General features: G+C 44.0%; 1 protein-coding gene across 5 annotated transcripts in view; it reads left to right on the top strand.

Moving 5' to 3' along the window:
* ATP8A2 (ATPase phospholipid transporting 8A2) overlaps nucleotides 1–19,871 on the top strand; it is a 316,481-nt gene that overhangs the window by 284,483 nt on the left and 12,127 nt on the right. For all 5 annotated transcript variants that reach the window (XM_038175041.2, XM_038175043.2, XM_038175058.2 and 2 more), the window contains 2 exons: nucleotides 3,267–3,355; nucleotides 9,432–9,536. In XM_038175041.2, the coding sequence (XP_038030969.1) occupies nucleotides 3,267–3,355; nucleotides 9,432–9,536 (194 nt within the window). The remainder of the gene's footprint in view (nucleotides 1–3,266; nucleotides 3,356–9,431; nucleotides 9,537–19,871) is intronic.

Genomic DNA, 19,871 nt, shown 5'->3' on the forward strand with positions numbered 1-19,871 from the left:
AGAGGAAATCTTCCTAGTTGTTCTTACCAGCTAGTGCTATCACTTTTATTGTTGTTGGATTTAAAGATTTAAAAAGGTACCCATCCTTAAAAAGCAAGTTTACAACTGGTTAGAGGCATTATTTGCTAAACGATTTGCTCATCAGCCGAAATAACCACAGATAAACTTTTTCTTTCTTTTCTCATTCCCATTCTTTCATTTTCTCAAGTGTTACCATCCTCTAAAATGAGATGTTTTACCACGGAAGCCTCGGCAGTGCTTGGCAGCAGCTTAAGCTTCAGGGTCTCCAGCAGGAGACAGGCATTGGTATGGAGCGTTGGGGGGGTGCCGTGTGATAAATGGCTTCTGGTAGTTGCCTTCAGATGTGCTAGGCACTGATGTTTACACCAGCAGACAGGCTAAAAATGACTTGGTTGCCTATCGTGGGGCCTGTGTAATGACAGAAGCGGTCAAATTCTGATTGTGTTTAAAAAACAAACTTCGCCATGACCTTCCTGTTCGCAGGGGAACACGAGAAGGGCTGTGAAGGCTTTGGTGCGATCTGTAGGTGTCCTGACCATCGCTTCTCTTCATAGCCTGATTGGGGAACATCCCAAAAACGCTGGCTATGGATGTGCCCACCCCACGTTAGGTGGCTTCCAGGGGATCCTCCTGCTGGGCGAGGGGATGGCGTAACCCTGCCGGAGGGGAGGCAGAGCTCAGCTCTGTGCCTGCAAGGCGAACCAGTTCGCTGCCAGGCAGCTTAGCAGACATATAACTGCAGGAGGAAACTAGAAACGAGCAGGGAAGGAGCCTTCCAGATGAGCTCAGGAACGGAGCAAAACTTGGAGCAGGTTGTGTGGAAAAAGGCTTGCCGGTAGCACCGTGAGTGGCTGCAGAGGGTGAGCTGAGATGAATGCGTTCACTGTTGTGGTGCCGTTTGCTGACAGGCTAGCGCTGAAGTAAAATGCGTAGCTGCAGGCAAGAAGTATTTGGCCTGAGCTTCTTCAGGGCAGAGAGCTGAACGTGTGAAATAGCCAAGCCCGTAGCTATTGGCTGAGTTGACAACATTATAATAAAAAAAAAAAAGCATTTAATCTTCTACCGAACACATACTTGGATTGTTCTGCGCATTAGAAGTGCCTTGAGCTTCCTTCAGCTAGGAAAGCGAAAAGGAGAATGCAAAATATTTTTGCTTCTAGTACCAGAAAATGCATATAGGGTACGATGGGCCTGTTTTAGCCTTCATTAGCACAAGCAGTGGAAGGATGGGCAGTGGGAATGCTGATGAGATTAAACTGCTGGCGCTTTCAGGGTCACAGCCAAGGAAAAGCAAAGCAGCAGTATAAATCTCATCGTACTTTGCCACTGTGTTATTGCAGTTCAGTCCTTTGGCTAACAATGAAGTTAAGATTCCCCCCTAATTCCTGCCCATCCTTTCCTTTAAAGAAGCATGTATCAAAACTGACTGCGTGCTTCTGGCATCCTCCTGTGAAAGTAGGCGTGAGGGATCCCAAATAACTGCGAGCTGGTTCTCAGACTGGAATTTGTTTGCTTACTGTCCATGTGGGTGGTAAAATGTCCATAAATGTTTTAGCACAGTCTCGTTTGCTCTCGGTTTCGCTACAAGATTTACCACTGCTCTGTCAGTCCAGCAGCAGCGTGGAGGGTTGCACATTCAGAAGTGGAAAATGTTTTGGGGAGTAGTCAGTACTTAGCCATCAAAGGGCAAGTTGCTGCTAGCTGAATGTGACTGGACCGAGAGGTGGACAACTCCAAACAGGGAACAACACGGGGAGAAGATGTTGGGTGCTGCGGGTGACATCTGGCAATGCAGTGTGACTGCTGTCCTCGGTTCTCAAGCTCCGCTGTATGGTGGTGGGTCCTTCTCTTGAGATCAACCCCCTTTGTCTTAACAAAGCGTCTTAATTACACATTTTGTCTTCACAGCACATTTCGAAGGCTTGGAGGCATTTTGTTCAGTTTCCCGTTCTGTCATTCAGCCTTGTGTTTGTCTGTAAAAGTCCCTGATGCTCCCACTGTGCGGGCTGCTCTTCTGTTGGGTGCTGCAAATACAGCACAGCTAAACCTGCACTTCACCACTGAGTCAGCTGCTTTGTCTCTGTGTCCATGGGTGTGTGCCTCCGGGCCTTTGGCTACATCACACACAAACATTTTTGGTACTCATGCGCCTTGTGTGTGGCATACAGGCTACTGAGAAGTCAAGGTTTTGGGGAAGGGATGTGGCAGTATCCACCGGCAAGAGAGCAGAGTGTGGCCAGCCACTGGGAATGCTGTTGACATCTTTCAGCCCATTTTTTAGTTGTGTGCTGCACATGGTTTATAGAAATATATTACTTCTGGTGTAGTAGAAAACTTAAATGATTCTTATGGGATATGTGTGTGCGCACATGCTCATGCAAGAGGTGGTGAGGTTGTTTCCAGTCTTCTGTGTAGCAAACCGACTCTTACCATTAATTTGGCTTTAAAAGGTCTGAAGAGACCTCTAAATAAATGACCTAAAATAGCATTTCTGTAAATAGTGCCATGTCTCAGCTTTGTTCCGCAGCTGTATCTGTGTGCTGGGACCTGCAGGGTTTCTGCATGTCTTCCTTCTCAAATCCTACCAAGGTTTTTCTTCAAGCATTACAACAATGAATGAAATGCAAATATAAACTTTGAGCTCTTTGTAAGAAGCCGTTTGCAAGGACAAGAGTGAATCTTTCCCACCCTGGGTCTCGGCAGTAATTTGAGCAGGAAGTCCTGTGTTTAAGTGCAGTGGGACTGAAACATTTTAATGAGACATCCATTTCTTTTCCATGTCAGTTTGATGCTGCTCAGAGGTCTGGAGCAGCGGGGTAGAAAGAGAACAAGCAAAGGGCAGAAAAGGTAGCCAAAAAATGCAAGCTAAACATTTATGGTGCAATTCTCCATGAGTGAAACTATGTCTGCCTGGATCCACAAGTTGATATCAGTGAAGGATATGGTCGAAACATAACATGAAACATGATATAAATAACCTAACGTTAACATAACATAAATTCTAGGGAATATGGGATCATAAGGAATGATCCTAGTGAGAAATTCTGTTGTTGTTTCTCAGTCAGAGGCCTAATTTATATTAAGAGTTGATGAGACTTTCCCCTTCTGTCTTGCCCCCACAGATTTCAACGTCATCCAGATCACGGATGCAGTGCCTGATGCCAGCAGTCCACCTTTTACATGAAAACAATTAGTTAGTGTGTGATGGCTTGAAAATGCTCACAATTTGTTTGCTTTCTTCATAGGCTGGAATGGTGCTGAGATGTGGATACTTCTGGTTCGGCTTGTTTCTCGTGCCCACTGCGTGCCTTCTTAAAGATGTGGCATGGACAGCGTAAGTCCCGAACCAGTCTTCTCCGTGTTGTGGCAATTATTCTGCATGCACATGTTGTCCAGTTCAGTCTCTGTCATTCTGTAAAGAACTGTGAAGCCTTCTAGTGAATACAAAATGGTGATACTCATTTGGAAGACTTCTGAGCAAAGTTAAGTGGGAGCCTTTTCTTGATGGCCAATTCAATGAGTGATGTGAGGGAACAAGTCCTGAATCTGAAGGAGGCAGCTTTCCTTTAGTAATTAAGATTTCTATCTAGATTATATGTATTGCTTACTCTATAGGTAAAGACAAATTCAGTTGAGACATGAGATCTCTTATTCCTAAAAGGGAGCCAATAATTTGTTCAGTTAGATTAAGGTTAAGTGGGGAGACCCAAAAAAAAAAAAAAAAAAAAGGTGTTTCTCCAGCCCATACCCTGTAAGCTCCCAGTTTGTCAGCTGCTTTCTCAGTTCACCTAGCTGGGTCTTCCAAGATTCAGCTGTGAGGAGAGCAGTACTCACTGGACTCTACAGTCAGTCTTAGTGATTCCTTCCCTGCCTGGAGAGGAGGAACAAACCTTGTGAAATACAATCCTGTGTAATCCCCAAAGCTTCTCAAAACTCTGTAGTTTCAAACCACTGCAGAAAATAAGTAATTTCAAGAACTTTAATGTAAAGGGAGGCTACTTATACCCTCTCTACCACTGGAATTCGAAATGCACAAGAATCCTTTGCAGATAGAATTGTCAATGTTTTGTTTAGACTGTTTTTTAAACGCCTTAAGCATTTATCCTTTCCCTTGGAAGGCTGTGTTACAACCAAGATTTTTTCTTTATGGAAATGGTTTTCTGTAGGCTAAAGGAATTGCTGTCTTGCTGAAATTATTTTCTAGTGACTAGAAATTCCCATTGCATTAGAAGAGAGGCAAAGAAAGCATTTATTTTGCTCTCTTAACCATGGGCAGTGCTATGCTTCATAACCTTGTACAAGGAGGACCCAGGCCATTCCAGCTCAGGCAAAACAGAGAGCCCAGCTGCTGTGAAGAGGGAATATAGGCTAGCGTGTCACTTGTCATGAAGGCCCGAAGTGAAAACTTAATAATATGTAACACGTAGCTCCAGGAATGAGCTGTCAATTAGCCAAGGAAAATCCCTCTTTTATTTAGGGAGAAATACAGCAAATACTGATAAAAACAGAATGTTTGCCAAACACAGGTACATTTCAAACATCAGCATAAAAGGGTAAGTCAGGTAATAGACATACATCTTTTTTTCTTCCTTTGGGGCTGATAGCACAGTTAAATTAAGCAACTGTTAGGCAAATCTACCCATCATTAAGTACTTCTTATATGCTTTCATATTTTCTTCCTCAGCTTAATTTTCATGAGCTACACAGCTAAAATTAAAACTAGGTATCATAATGTAAAATATCTGTGAAGGCCAAACTCTGATTTAATGGTCTAGCATACTAGGTTTTGTTTGTTTGTTTGTTGTTTGTTTTGTTTTTGTTGCATTCCTTAAGCTTCTCCAATTGAAAATCATTTTAAAAATTCTAAAGCTGAGGCCAAAATGTTTGAATTTGGATACTTAAGTTAGCTGTGTCACTGAACTGCTTTGGAAAGCTCCGAAAAAATCTTAGAATTCATTTAGAGTAACAGGTTCTGCTCCTGTGTCAGGCATGATTTAAAATTACATATTTAGAAGTCAGTGGGACTGCTCCTGTGATTAAAGCCAGAAAGGAGCTGAACTGTTCGCAGCATCAGAGATCAAATATGTATTTAGGTGCCCAAGACTGTGCTTTATTTTTTCTGATGTTTTCATGTTCAATGTCCTGAAATTGTCTTCAGTTCTTATCAGTTCTTGGCAAAAATGACTAAAGAATTGAAAAAGAGGCCAGACCATGGCAGGCTCATCCTCAGCTATTACTCATTTAAAACTGTTACTGACTCAGCCTGTTCTTTAATATTTCTTAGAGAAGTCTCAGCAACATAATCCTCTCAATGGTTCAGAGCAAGAATGTACAAAGATTGTGAAGCTCTCAAGACAAACGTGTGTGATTGATACGCTGGATATTTTCCCAGCAGATTTTAAACAGGAGGCTCCTACCAACATTAAGTAAAAAATCTGTTCTCTAAGCAGGACTTCTTTTTTTAACCTATCGCTGAAAAATTAACACCATTAGCATTTTAACTAGGATAAATGAAATGACACAGCTATCAGCACTGCCATATGGAAGGAGTAAAGGTCTGTTTCCTTTCCAAGAGGCTTGCCATTCAAAACTTGAGCCCAAGGCCTCTGGAAATCAGACAGCACATTTCCACAGCAGTGGTTACACCACATTGCTGTCTGTAATTCAGCAGAATCTGGTTTTGGCCATAAAATTCCATCAGCTCTGTCTTCTCATGCTCATGGCATTTGTCCCTTTCAGTTTCTTTTGGGCATGAGGCACGTGTCCACAGAAAGAGCATCCACATGACCCAAAAGATACACACCTAATTTCAGCACGAAATATTACCAGAAAAACACAGTACAGAGGTGTTTGTGTTTTGTTTTTTATTTTTTATTTTTTTCATCTGGAAGAAGGCTAAAAGGGATCAGAATGTGTGTTTAAGAGCCATGCAAATATTTGTTCCTAAACTGCTGTGCTGTATCCAGTGTCAAAATTTGTAATGCTGACAAACATGAGCTAGTTTTACATGTTCCCTTTGTTGCACAGGCTACAGTTGTCAACACACCTCTTATCTTCCATGTTCTCTGCAGCTCCAGGCTTTTTATTTAAATATGTGTGTGTACATATATATATTTCTTTTAAATTGAATCAAGGAACAGTGGAAATTTTTTATCTTTAAAAAAAAAAAAAGGAAGGACACTTATTATTAATACTTGGTTGCAATACCTCACTGTTAATTTTGGTCCACTACCCAAAATTCAGTGGCTTTGTTTGGATTTGTTTTTTGCCTTACAAAAGTCCCAGTTGCGGACTTGAAATTTTACCATTGAAATGAACAGAGCTTTATAAGGTGAGTGTTACCTTGCAGTTGGCACATCACTTGAATACACTGGTGCTAGGAAGTCTTGAAATGTCTGAGCCACAAAGCTATGTGGGAATCATAAAAATGCAGAATTTATTCCAGCAAAATTAGGGAAGAGGGCAAGAATTCATTAATAAATGGCGTATCGACAGTTAGTGTTATAGTGAGAAATTTCCTGAGCCTTCCAATTCCAACCAAAGTCCTGATGTGCCTCTTTTTTGCCTGTGGGGTAAGGCTGGGGAAAGAAGCATGTTGTACTTGCTGTTTCCAGCAGCATAAATAAATGAGAAGGTACAGGAGCTCTTCCCGTGCTTGCATTCCCTGAAACACAAGATATCTAAAATGATGATGATGATGAAGAGCCCCAACAGAGGTGACATCATGCTTTGAGAAAAACTTGTCAATATAACCACACTTCTCCCGGGCAAGTTCTGGTCTCCAAACCCCCCTAAATAGCCTGATAGGGCTGTGATGTGAAGCTGTGTGCTTCCCTGGCTTGGAAGGAGGAGAGCCACCCAAAATGCAGAGATAACCCTTTAGCTGTTCTTATGATCTTAATACCACAGCGTGTGAGGGAAAGGTGAGTCTGTCTTTATGTAACACATCACATTTCAGATGAACGGTAACGTTGAATACAAGAGCTCATAATTTATTGAGGGCCGATCACGTATCTAGGGCCACTTGTAAAGTACAAGATAAAAGCTAAGACTTCTACCTGTATTTTTGTGTATCAAAAGTTAACAATGTGCTATCATGAAAAAATCATGAAGTATCCAGTCCTGTTGCCAGCAGTCCATGGAATATTTGCAATTGACTTTGATGGGAGCAAGCCCAAACTCTGAGGCAATTGTAATGCCTTATTTTAGTATTTGTTCTTGGGGAAACATGTGGATAGGTCAGCTCAGGCCCTTTTATAAATACTTAATTACTGAGTCTGCCATGGCTGTTCTTGTTCCAAGTGAAGGAGTGATTCAGTGCATGACAATTACCTGGGTGCTTATGGCTGCTATATGGATACCCAGCCGTGGCAGTCCGTGTGTTCCACCATTTCACATTGCTTATAAAATGCTTCAGTACCCCTGACTTCAGGGCAACATTTTTTCCGTGTTGTGAAATGGCTGTGCAACGGCTGCTTTTGCTATGCTTTGTTGCTCAACTTCCATTTGGTTAAATTTTGAATTTGGCATTCACTCTAGGGGAAAAGAAAATCATCCCAAATTCTGTTGGGTGGCAAGATAAACAAGAAACCTTGGAGGAGGAGAGACTGAATAACTTGCAGGTTTCTGTGTTCTTCTCCGTGGGGAGAACAGGTTTTAAAGGGTTTTATAAGTTCCAAACATACTCAGTCTTCAAGTTTACACTAGCAGATATGGCCTCTTTAAAAGGCAAAAGATGTGCTCAAGGTCAATGTTTTAATGTATTGACTCAAAGAGTGAGTGCGATAGTGAAGCCAGCTGTAAAGGCTGTAAGAATGAAAAGATCCCTATAGTTTCCCATTCTCAAAGAGTAATCATTAGCCTAACTAGTTATAGTAGCTCGAATCTAAGTAATTTTTGTGCAGCTGTGGGTAATCACATTCTTGAGAGAATGAGTTTTATAATATACTTGCTGCTGTGTTTTCTCCTACCATAATTTATTGGCATTCCCTTGCAAATTATAATCCTTTGGTGGTTTCAACTGGGTGCTCATCTAAGTACATCCTTGATACCACTTTTGCCTCCAGATTTTTCAATGCTTCATCTTTTGCTGTCATCTCTTTTTTTCCTCTTAAATTTACATACGTTTTGAAAAGTGGCTTTCAATTTAGCTTGTCATTTTGGGACATTTGAGGCCTAATTCAGCACCACAAAGACCAAAGTACTTGGATAACTCAAGATCAAGCCACTGTCATCTACAGTAGACTCAGAAAAGATTTTGTGGTCTTTGTTTTTTATTCCCCATGGAAGGAGTGATAAGAATCAAGCTTTTTAAAAATAAATGCACCTTCGATCTATTTTAATTACATATACACCAGTTATTACTTTTCTGCGAGAGGGAGGTAGACATTTGTGTTTTGCATCATTGGTTAAGGGTTATAGAATCTGCATGCAGGAATTTATAAAAGTTAAAGACATTTTTGCTACCTCTAGAGTGGAAGAATATAATTTTAGTGCCATGAAGTGAAGCATGGGGTGTCTTAGCCTACTGGTTTCCATCTTGTTTCCAGGCTTATGGTGCACTCACATGCAAATCAATATTATCTCATGGGATACTTGTCCTCCTTTAAGTGGCACAAAGAGGAAGCTGTTCAAAAACTACCCATTGAAGAAAGATCCCTGTGTTTTGTATTAGTGCTTTGTAAATGTCAAGACAGAGGGGACTGGGTTCTCCTTATAACAGTGTAATTTAATAATAATAGTACTGGAGTAGGAGGTGAAACTGAAAAAAGAGTCCTAATCACTACAGGGGCAACATTGCTTTCCAAATTTTGGTTACGTATGTTATACATACATTTCTCTTTGAATCCCCAGGCTGAGAAAATAGGTCACAGCCAGGCTTGGTGCTGTCATCTTGAAAGCTCAGTGGGGAGAGCAGTGCCTTTCCAAGTCGTGTGAGACTGATAAATGAAAATAAAGGGGCTTGAATGGCAATTATCATCTGAGACTCTTCTCGGGTTTTCAGAGCAGTGCAAAGCATAGCTCAAAAAGACAGAGAGGAATCAGGCTTTACTGCCATGAATATTCAATGAATCCCCCTCCTTTTGTCTGAGAGCCCAGGTCCTGAGCAGTCCCACAGCAGCAGTGTCAGCGCTCTGTAGCCGGATAGCATTGCTAGCTGGTTATGTCTTGAGAGTTGTGTTGAAGCAGACAAGCTCAGATAAATTTGAAGTCATTCTGCGTTCTCATTTCTTACATAATATTTCCTGCTGTGAACCTTGGCTGACTGTTCATACGCATCCACTGCCTTATTTCCAAAATCCTATGAAGGGAGAGCCCTGCTCCCGTCTTCAGAGAAGTAAAGTTGGGCTTTTGTAACAAGACAATGTTCATGTGGCTTTTTGTATGTTTTTCTTGTCTTTGTGGTACAGAGCAAAGCACACCTACCATAAAACGTTGCTGGAGCAAGTTCAGGAGTTGGAGATGAAGACAAGAGAGCTGGGAAAAGCCATGCTTCGTGACAGTAATGGAAAGAGGTAGGGCAATTCTATGCTGATATTTAAAAAGTAATTACTATTCTACCTTGCCTGTTTCTCATTTATCATTCAAATCTGATTGCAGCCAGGGTAAGAAGGCTTCTGTCCTGTATAATTCAGTTGTTGTTGTTCTGTTTCATATTTGCTTGTTGCCCCCACCAAAGCCAGCCCTTCCAGTTTCAGTTCTCCTGCGTTACTGCTGGGGGCCTGCATTTGGAAACTGCAGCTCAGTCTCTCGCCTGGTGACACATAGTGCTATTACCTGGCCACTGGGCTAGACTGGTTTTGTAAGGAGTTTATTGCACGTATTTTCCTTGCCTTCAAAAAAAAATAAAAGTCAATCTGATCACCACGTTAGGGGAGGGAACTGTTGGTGACACAGGATATGAGGAGAGTCAGACTGTACCTAAAAGGAAAACTGGCTAATCCGGTGTTTCCCTACAACTTCATTCATTCTCACCTCAAGGTTGGGATTGTGTTTTTTTTTGTTGTTTTTTTTTTTTTTTTTCCTGCTTTTGCTTTTTTTCACCGCAGTGTACAGGCCCCTGCATTCAGGGTTCTCAGTTTCTCGTTGTGCCTCTACCTTGTAGCCACACCATATGGACTTGAACATATTGCTATTATTGAATCCTTCATTGTAAGGGGAGAGTTTGTGTTGTGTGGGAACTTTTGTCTCTTGTGAAAGAAGCCAAAGAAAATCACAGTGAGGCTTTTGCATCCAACAGTTTCATTTACCATCGTAGAATGTGGTTCTGCATCAGCTAGTCGGAAAAGCTCCCCGAGTTCAAAAAGGTTTTAGAACTAACGCTTCTGTTCCCTAAACAATATGGCACCACATGACTTGCTAAGAAACTACATGATCATTAAACTGGATTTTAGCAAACCTTATAAACTAGCAAACTGAGTGGAATGGAGCTTTTAAAAGATTTTGTTCTTGCAGGGCAGGGTCATCCTTTGAGCCTTTGATGTCTATTCTAAGGTAAACTAATTGCCATATTGTAGCTGCTGCTAAGATGAGTGGATAGTAGATTTTTCAACTGAACTTTTGAGTTAATAAGCCCTTTTTTTTTAGGGAAAATTATCAGGGAGTGAGTTGACCAAGATTGTGGTAAACTGAAAAGTTTTAAAAAGATGCTTCTGTGAACTTCAGTATGTTTGTAAGATGGCCATAGCGATCAGAGTGCGCTTCTCACAAGCCAAGACAAAGTAAACACGGTGTTATTGATTAAAATCACTTCAAAATGCTTGGTGTGTTCAGGTTTTATTTCAGGTTATTTCTCTGCTGTGACTTTTGGGTACTGCAGAACAGGGTGTTTAAGTTGTACTCACTTGCAGAAGCCACAAACTGTGTATCAAATCATTTAAAAAAAAGAAAAAGCAATCTTTGCAGAGCTCCTCAACAAAGACAATGTTCTACGCCACGGTTAAAAGCAACAAAGCTGCCTGAAATCCACCATTTAATTAAAAACGGGCCTTGCTTTTAGAGGCCTGAGCTGACACCGTGAAGCCAGTTGGAGCCGAAGTGCTTGCTACTAAGACCAGGTTAGCCTCCCAGCCAAAATGCACAAAAAGTGCAGCTTTGTGTTGAGACTTGCTGATGGCTGGGCCACTCAGATGCCAAGCAAGTGGGATCTGTTCCTGCTGAGCACCGTCTGCTCCCAGACACGTGGTTCTGATGGCAGGAGCTCCTTGGTGCTGCTGTGGTTCCTATCCACATGTAGGACAAAGTTGCGTTTGTGTTTTCCTGCCGGTGTTAAGTGCCAGCTGCTGACAGCCACGTGGGAAAGCGAATCTGCTTTTGGCACGCTGGCTCCGTGGGCTGGAAGGCAGGTTGATGCGCTGTTAGCAGTGACAGAGACAGTTGGCATTTAATCTGTCTATAAGCACGTGTACGTGTCCCCGAGAACTTGATGGGATTCTGCTCTGTTTACACACTGTCCTGCCTTTTTGTGAGTTTAATGGCCATGCTGTAATTCATTCATACCCTGTGTGTTTTCATAGCCTTTTATTTTATTGCATTCTCACTGCAAACTCTTTCATCTGCATTCCTCCTCCATATAGCTTCACTTCATTCTCGCAACGCTTGCATGGAGATGATGTAAGGAATCCCTTCTGGCCCTCCTTCCCCTTCTCCCTCCCCCCTTCTTTCCACGCATTTGTTTGTTCTCCTTCCTAATTGCTCCCAGATTTTCTGGGTGGTCCATCTGTGAACTAGATAATGGTAGAATGCTTCTGCCTGCTAGGAGCTGCTGTGCTGTGCTTGTGATGTGGCCTCCTGAGTGCTCTTCAGAGTCGCGCTGCCTTTTATCTCTTTTGTTTGTCTCCTGGCTCTTTCACACCTGCTTGAAATCCTGCGCTTGTCCAAAGGGACGGGTGAGGGTGGGAAAGAGGCAGAGAGGGACCTTACTGCACTTACAGCATCTCTGCTTCGTATTATTTTCTACAAGCATCCTTGTAGAAATGAGGAGTGCCAAGATGCGTGCCCTGCTCTCCCCTGCTGCCTGCAGACCCGCTGCTCTCAGGGTATTTCTGGCAGTGTGACATTCAGCAGGAAGGGGGTGGTACCACAGTCCCCTCACTTCTGATGGAAAGAGGAGAGCTGTACTAAAACTGCACAGGTCTGTCCGCCACCTCTAAGTGCCAGCATTAGCTCTGGGCTGGAAGTGTTCCCGAAACCACAGCCATTAGGTGTTGGTTTGTTCAGGCAGCTGTGGGAGATAAGCTGGCTGTCGTCAGGGCCTGGTTTCCTGTCACACGTAGTGGACACTATTTTTGCACGGTGTTTTTCACAAACAACAAAAAAAATCACACCCAATTACAGATAAGAGAGGGATTTAGGGAGCTAATTGCTTTTATCATTGCCTAGACCTTTGGGGAAAAATGAGGTGCAAGATGGGGATGGATTATTCTGCTAAACAAAAAGGGATTTACGAACCCCGGAAGGCAGTGAGTGCATGGAGACGTGCTCAGCAGGGCGCCAGCACTTGAAGTGGCTCAGCCAAATTTCTGGAAAGCAGGAGGGGGACAGCACCTGGGTCCTCCCTGCAATTTGCATAGGAGAGCTGGGAGATCTGCTGGTGCCACTTGGTACCCAAATACCCACATCCCACTTCAGAAGGTCTTCACCCTGGCAACTGTTCTTGCTAGAGACATTTTTCTAGGTTAATAAAAAAAAAAAAAAAAATTACTCTTAGTGCTGGTTATATCCTGAATGTTAGTAATAACTTCGAGCAGTTTCTGAAAGTTTGTATTTGCTTTTATTGATCTCTAAAAGCAGGTGCACGTTTTTGCCTTACCAATGGTAAGTGAGGAAGCAAACGGTAGAGGGGGGATGGTTTTAGCAGGGTAGAGCATTGATAACTCGAGTGCTACATCTGGGTCCCAAATACCTTGCAAATAACACTAGCGTGGTGCTTGAAGGGATGATATTAAGTGCATTGTTCTGAGATGTGGGGTCATGATCTCATTTTTTTCTCTGTATCGCATCTGGACACCTAAAACCTTGCTTTTATTTTTCTTGGAAGCTGCAATGATCACAAAATCAGAAGATTCCAGGAGCGGGGGATTTAAGCAGGGGAAAATCCCTTGAAAACCAGCAACTCCAGAAATTGTTTGAGAAGCAGAGGAAGGAGCATGCAGTGAGGGACCCCGTGCCACACTCACATGCCAGCTTGTGGAAGATGAGTGCCCGCGTTGGTCCTCCCCAGCCTGGCACCCAGGAGAGCGGGGCTGGCACCCAGCCTGGCTGCAACGTGATCGAGCCGTGGTGCAGGAGGGGAGAGGGCTGCCTGGCACTCTCATGTAACAAAGGGCAGGATTTAGCACCAAATTTACATGAATTCAGAGAGGTGAGAGGGGCAGCTCCTGTGCCAAAGCAAACAGGGACATGTGGAGACACCTGCCCAGCAGAGCTAATCATGTTAACATGCGAGATTTACACAAAGAAAAACAGGTTTTCGACAGATTTGTGTTCAAAAGTGGCATTGAGTTCAGCTGCAGGGATTTTTTTTTGTGTGTCTTGAGGTAAGTTTACAGCTAAGTCTTGGCTCATAAAGGGCCAAATCTTCAAGTCTTCATTCACTTTTCACTCCATCTAACCTCGCATTGAAGTCAGCAGGAGTTCAGGGGGAGTAAAGCCCGATTAGTGACCAAAACAAACTTTATTTTGGAAACCCACATCCCTTCAGTGCTCCGATGGCCCACGAATGGCGAGCAAACAAAGCTGTGCAGCACAGTCTTTGTGACAGTAGCTTTCCTGTTGTGGAGTGTTTCTCTGCCTTGGGCTCCCTTTTGAAAGTAGCTTTTTGGTTGCTTTTCTGTTCCATTTTGTAATCATTTGGTGGCTGGGATTAGGAGAGTATTTGATATTGATGATACTTGAGCGATGCAGCATGCTCTACAAGGAGCTGAAGGTCTGTCTGCACTGTTGTGGATAAGTGCTTGCATCGGCGAAGTATTGGGAGCAATTTCTTCAAATTATTTGGAAATTTTGGGGGCAACGTCTTTTATTTAACAGAGAGCTGAACTAACTGGTAGAGCTGCAGCTGACAAGGAAGCCCAGCATCGTGCTTTTGCACAGCATTTTTCACAGGATGCCTTTTTACTCGTCTACTTCCAGAAGCGTGCTGACAATAGCTCGCCACCTCTTTCCTTTATTTCCACTTTGTAAAACAAATGCTGGTTTTCAGAGTACCCAAAACTGCAGTTCCCCCCCTAGTTTTTCTGCTGTTTGTCCCCTTTGGTGGAGATCCTCTTTCGCTTCAATGCTTTTCACCAGAGCTGCCCGTTGCTGGAGTGAAACACACGTGCCTGGCTCTCACCCTGAGCACAAGCTGTTGTAGTGATCTCAGCCCATGTTTTATGTGGTGGGTGAGGGCAGACACCTATCTCATTTCAGTAGCGGTGGGATGGGGTGGGCAGTTGCTCACTCAGCTGGCACAGGAGCTCGTGGTGGAGAGCTGTCCACCCTGTGGGTCCATGGGGAGAAGGGAAGCCTGGTGTGGGTTTGGGGCTGCGCACACCGCTGAGGGCAATGGAGCCTCCAGTCTTGCCTGGGCGGGAGCAGAAATGCTAAAATTGACTTATTTTTCCTCTTTTAACAAACCTGTGAATGAGCTTGAGGACCTCATCTCCTCATTGCTGAGGAAGAGGCGAGTGCTTTCATTCAAATCAAGAGGAACGAGGCGTGGGCTCGTTCTATTTCAAAGCGCTTTGTCTCTTCAGTGCTGCAGTCCAAATTACATCCACTCCAACAGGGACACCGTGCCAGCAAGGCCCCTTCGCATCAGCAAGTACAACGAATCCTACTTAAAACAAACTCAGTCTTGCGTTTTCAACCGGGTAAGCAGCACTGGATGTTCGGAGCCACGTCCTTGCTTCGTGAGTGCGCTGACTTTGGTGTGTGGGTATGCAGGACCGCGATCTGCATCGGGCCCATCAGTGCAGCTGAGTGTAAAACGAGGTTGAAGAGGGGAGAGGTATGTTTTGCTTTTGAGGTTTCAGGGGCTTTTTTATCAATTTTTCCAGATGGTCTTCACACCATTTCTGGAAAGGAAAGGCGAAATTTCTCCACCAGCGTACGCAACAAAGTGACTGGCATATTTACGATTTTTCCTTGCAGCTTTACTAGTAAAAAGATATTAGACTCCTTTTACTAGCAAAACGCACATAAAATGATATCAGTGCTTTTTTGTTAAATTCTTTGATTCCATATGGTAGACGTTCATGTGTGGTAGATGGAAAATGCTTAATTTAGTTTTATTTTACACTTGTCCCTTCCCCTCTCCCGCCTGCCCCGTGGCAGTAAAGAATTGCCACATTACTTCCTCATTTTAATAAGTACTGATAATTTCTGGCATTTTTAAGCCTCATATGTGCGAGGCACTTACAAGTTACCAGGACTGGTTCTGCTTTGAGCAGGGCAGTGGGGCAGGGGTGGCTGGGAGCATGGGGAGGAGATGTCAGGATCTGGTGGGGGGATAAAGGAAGGATTACCATGCTCCTGCTGGCACCGGGGACCCAAGTGCTAGCACAAACCAGTTGGAGCTGACGTGCCCCTTTTCCAGTGCAATTAATTACTTCACATCCTGATTGTGCCTATCACGCAACCGTGAGGGAGATCCAGTGCACAAATAAGGTTAAAACCTGGTGACCTGGAGAAGGATTTAGGGCTGTGATCAAATCTGCTAGCAAAGTCAAAGTTGACGGAGGTACAGTATCAGCACAAAGGCCAAAATGAAGCTGTAAATTGAAAGGGAAGATTAGGAAAAAAAAAAAAAAAAGGAACATAACAAGACGAGTTAAAACTGATTAAGGGGCCAGTCTCTCTGATGCCTAATCCTGAGTTACCGGGGTTGGGCACCGGGGATCTCAGCAGGGGAGAGAAGAAGAAATCTTCCCTCTAGGCTGCACAGCAGGAGACGTGCTCCATAACAACTACTGCAGCGTAATGGTTTCAGCAGTCTTGCCCTGGCTCCTGCCCTGGCTGACACATCTCTGAGGAGAGGCAGGGCAGCAGCGTGCCTCCTCTGAAGGCAGGCAGTCATGGCAAAGATTAAAGTGCCGAGTTACTTCTAGCAAGGACGAGAAGACAAAAAGTTGTACTGGATATTGAATGCTTACTGGACAATTTCAAAATACTTAAGCTTAAAGAAAAACAATTTGGTTGGTATTTGGGTTTTTGTTTTTTTCCAAATCCACCAAATGACCTGGGCTTTGCTCTAAATTGTATCCAGACACTTTCAAAGCTCATCAGTCTTTGTTGTTGCTGCAAGCTGTTATTCTCCTTTTCTTTAGGAAAAAAAAAAAAAATAGAAATGGTGGAAAGGGTTTAGAGTTTTTGAACACAAGTTATTTTATGTTTACTAAAAATGTGTTTTAAAAATAAATCAAAACACTACACCTGCGTGTAAAGATCAAGCATGGAAAACTTCAACCTCCAAGGTGACAACTCCTGAAAAAATATGAGTGACGAGGAAAAGAATGTTACGATTGCAGCTGTATTGCCACCTTATCTGGAGAGGATAGGACCGAGCACCCACTAGAGTAAGTGCAAAGTGAGGCACTTCAGGACGAGAAGTAAACAGCACTGATACTGAAGGGAGGGTAGTCGAAAAGCAGCAAGTCATACTTAGCCTTTTTTGCTTTTCAGAGGTTTAAATTGAGTCAATTTCCACATTTTGGAAAGGCTGAAGGCAAAATTGAGCAGCTTCAGCTTTATGTTAACTGCCTTGGGACAGTTGACAGTGAGGCCTAGGCCTGCCCCTACCCCCAGGTTATGAAATGCATAAACACGTGCTAAATGTTTCCAGTGCTTCCAAATGGAAGGCACTCTGAGGAGAGAGATCTCATTTATTATTTTCTTGGGCTTGTTGATTTTCAGAGAGGCATGTGATGTTTTATGTCTGATGGTTTTTTTAATGGTGCTTTTAAAACGTGCTCGGTAATACCACCTTCTGTTTGAAGTAGGAGGGTTGGGAAAGTTTAGGAACAGCAGCCTTGAAAATGAAGGCTAGACTGCATTGTCCAAGTGATTTCGGAAGTCAAGGAAGGAATCTGTTTTTTCTCCATTAGGACATCAGTAATGACAAAAGAAAATATAAATCATCCTTGCTTGCCCTCCAAAGGAAAGCTTTGTTCTTCTTTTAGCCATACGACTCTAAGGACCAATTTGAAGAGGATTTTGTGGGCTTGGAGTGGAGAATTTGGCCCCAGAACTTAGCACACAGCGCTGGTGTTGCACGTGGGGTTGGCTGAAACCCACGATGTGTCTTGGCCCATCCGCTGCTGCGAGGTGGTTCTGTGCTGGCACAGGTTTGACCCATGGACAGACCCATGTGCACCCGGCTGGGGGCCTGCTGCAGGCTGGCTTCTGTGTATGCAAACCTCTGAGATATGATGGGAAAGGAAAGCTTCTGCTCTGGTAGAGTATCACGCTACCAAACCACCAGCTGTGATGGCATTTGAGAGGGCTATGGGTTCGTGTGCCCTTGCAGGTGCAGGGCTGGTGTGGTTCCTAAATCATTCACCACCAACCATGGTCATACAGTCCCATCCTTGCCACAGCTCCTCAGCTGGATCATCTCAACTGATCATGGCTCCACAGGACATATGAACAGATGAAAGGATGTCTTTGGAGCTTCCACTGAAGCTGTCTGACACTGTTAACCTCCTCACATCCAGGTAGGATGAACAGCTTGCAGTGGCTGTGAGCAGAGCTCGGTGCCACGCATTGTGCAGACCTGGGGAAGTCACCGCTGCTTGGCTGCTCTGAGTTGCCCTTGAGAAGCTGTGTATCCAGACACATCTGATGCTTAAATGCTTGGCTGGATAATGTCAAAAATAACTCGTAAAGAAGGCAAGCTCCTTAAAAAGTCACCTTCTGTCTCAAGAAAGAGAGTTCTCACCTGTGGCAGACATGTACTTGGGAAGCAGTTGAGGAGAGCTGCTGAGGTAACACTACCGGGAGGTGTTACCCCATGGCAGGACGCAATGCCTCCAGCTTCCCTGGGCAGTCAGCTCTTGCTGAACCCTTAGCCAGGACTCGGCACTCCCTAGAGCCTGGCTGTGTTGGTGCAGGAGTCTCCTGTGATAAGTAACTTCTGGCAGCTCTGGGCCTGCAAGTGGAACAGGCCGCGCTTCCCTGTGCTTGGTCTTGGAGACCCTTTGGTCTTCTAGCCACGGCCTGGTTTATGTTGATGGCTCACCAGGTATTTACAGAAGAAGGCAGAAGGGGCTTGGATTTGGATGTCTCCTTATTTCGGCTGCATCCTGAGTGATAAAGCAGTGTGTGCGGACACTGGCTCGGCAAAGAAAATGCTGATTTTTGTTTTGCCACTTATAAATCTCAGACACTTCCTTGTGAAATGCTCCGGAGATTTCCTTTGATTATACTGCAGCTTCATTATCAGGAATGCCTGTTTGCCTTGTAAATTAAAAAGACCTCCTACCCTGATTGACCTCATAGTAAAACATTCCTGCAATCCAGTGACAGATAACCAAAAATAACATCTCCCCTTTGTGGATCAGGGCAGAGAAACCAGCAGAAGACTTCAGTTGCTCCTTTGACTACTCTGTTGGAGGGCGATTTCTTTTTGTGACACCTCCATCCTCTGGGCTTTGGAGGCGTATTTGCTCGGGGTGCAACTTCCACGTGCACAGCCCTTTCTTCCAAAACCTTGGGGTTGTTCTGGGTACAGAGTTTTGCCAAATCCTCAGCTTCAGTGTGACTCACGTTTGAGAATACTTGCATGTTTGCTTGATTTTGAGCTCCTGGTCTGTAAGCAAGTTGTTTTTTCCATCTCCTTATGCCAAGTCTGCTCTCGTTGTCATCTCTCTGCCTGCTGCATAACTCCAGTTTAACAGCTCCAGGCACAGCCTCTGCCTGGCTCACATTGCTCTTTGTCCATCAGAGCCGTGACTGACACTGCTTCAGCAGTGTGATGGAGCACTAAAGGTGAGGGATGGGGCTGGTGAGAAGTGAATGCATCCTCAGCAATAATTGCTATGTTCTAGCAGCTGGGGAGGGGTCTGTGAGCCCCCCCCTCTCCCCCCCCCCCGTGCCAGGTCATCCTGATGTAAAATTCATCACGCCTGAACCTCTAATTAACCTCTAGGAGAAACTTAATGGAGTTTGAGAAGCAAGAGATTGAAATGAAAATCAACAATCTGCTTGTAAATGGCTCGGTGATTGATTGATCAAAGCTGGAGGAGTCTGGTTGTGTCAGACCTTTTTACTTCCTCTTCATATTTTACGGTGATGCAGCTTTCAGAGACAGAAGCGTGTCAACAGAGAAACAGCAAACTCGTGTAAATTACTGTACAGAACGTATGGAAGAAATTAATTACTATGTTTTATTTCTAAATTCTGAGAAGGGAGAGAGCAGCATCCTCTTCGCCCCTCAAAATCAAATCCCTAGTTAAAGATGTCAGGGACAGAAACTTCTGATCTTTTTACTTGTTCAGCCACACTGGATGTGTTGCATTTTTGTTCTCTTCTCCCCTTCCTCCCTGCTGTCGTAGTGCAATGACAGCAAGTTCCAGGATGTCACCTGCACCAGGAGGTGAATTCAAGCAGCTAGGGCTGCTTGGACGACAAGATGCTTAACAGAATGTGATAGTGGGGAAGAAAGCTGCTAAATAAGGGTTTGTCTTCTGTGCCATTTGAAGGTGCATATGGGTAGGAGGAACGCTGTGGAATTAAGGGCAGAATTTCAGTCTGAGCTTTGCAGGGTTTTCTGGTTTCAACCAAGCTGTACAAAGATTTATCTGTTGCTGATGCCATGGCAGGAGCATAGGACAGAAGAAAAGGTGGTACAGCACCTGCAGGCAGCAGGG

The sequence above is a fragment of the Anas platyrhynchos genome, chromosome 1 (assembly GCF_047663525.1).
Source record: "Anas platyrhynchos isolate ZD024472 breed Pekin duck chromosome 1, IASCAAS_PekinDuck_T2T, whole genome shotgun sequence".
Taxonomy (NCBI): domain Eukaryota; kingdom Metazoa; phylum Chordata; class Aves; order Anseriformes; family Anatidae; genus Anas; species Anas platyrhynchos.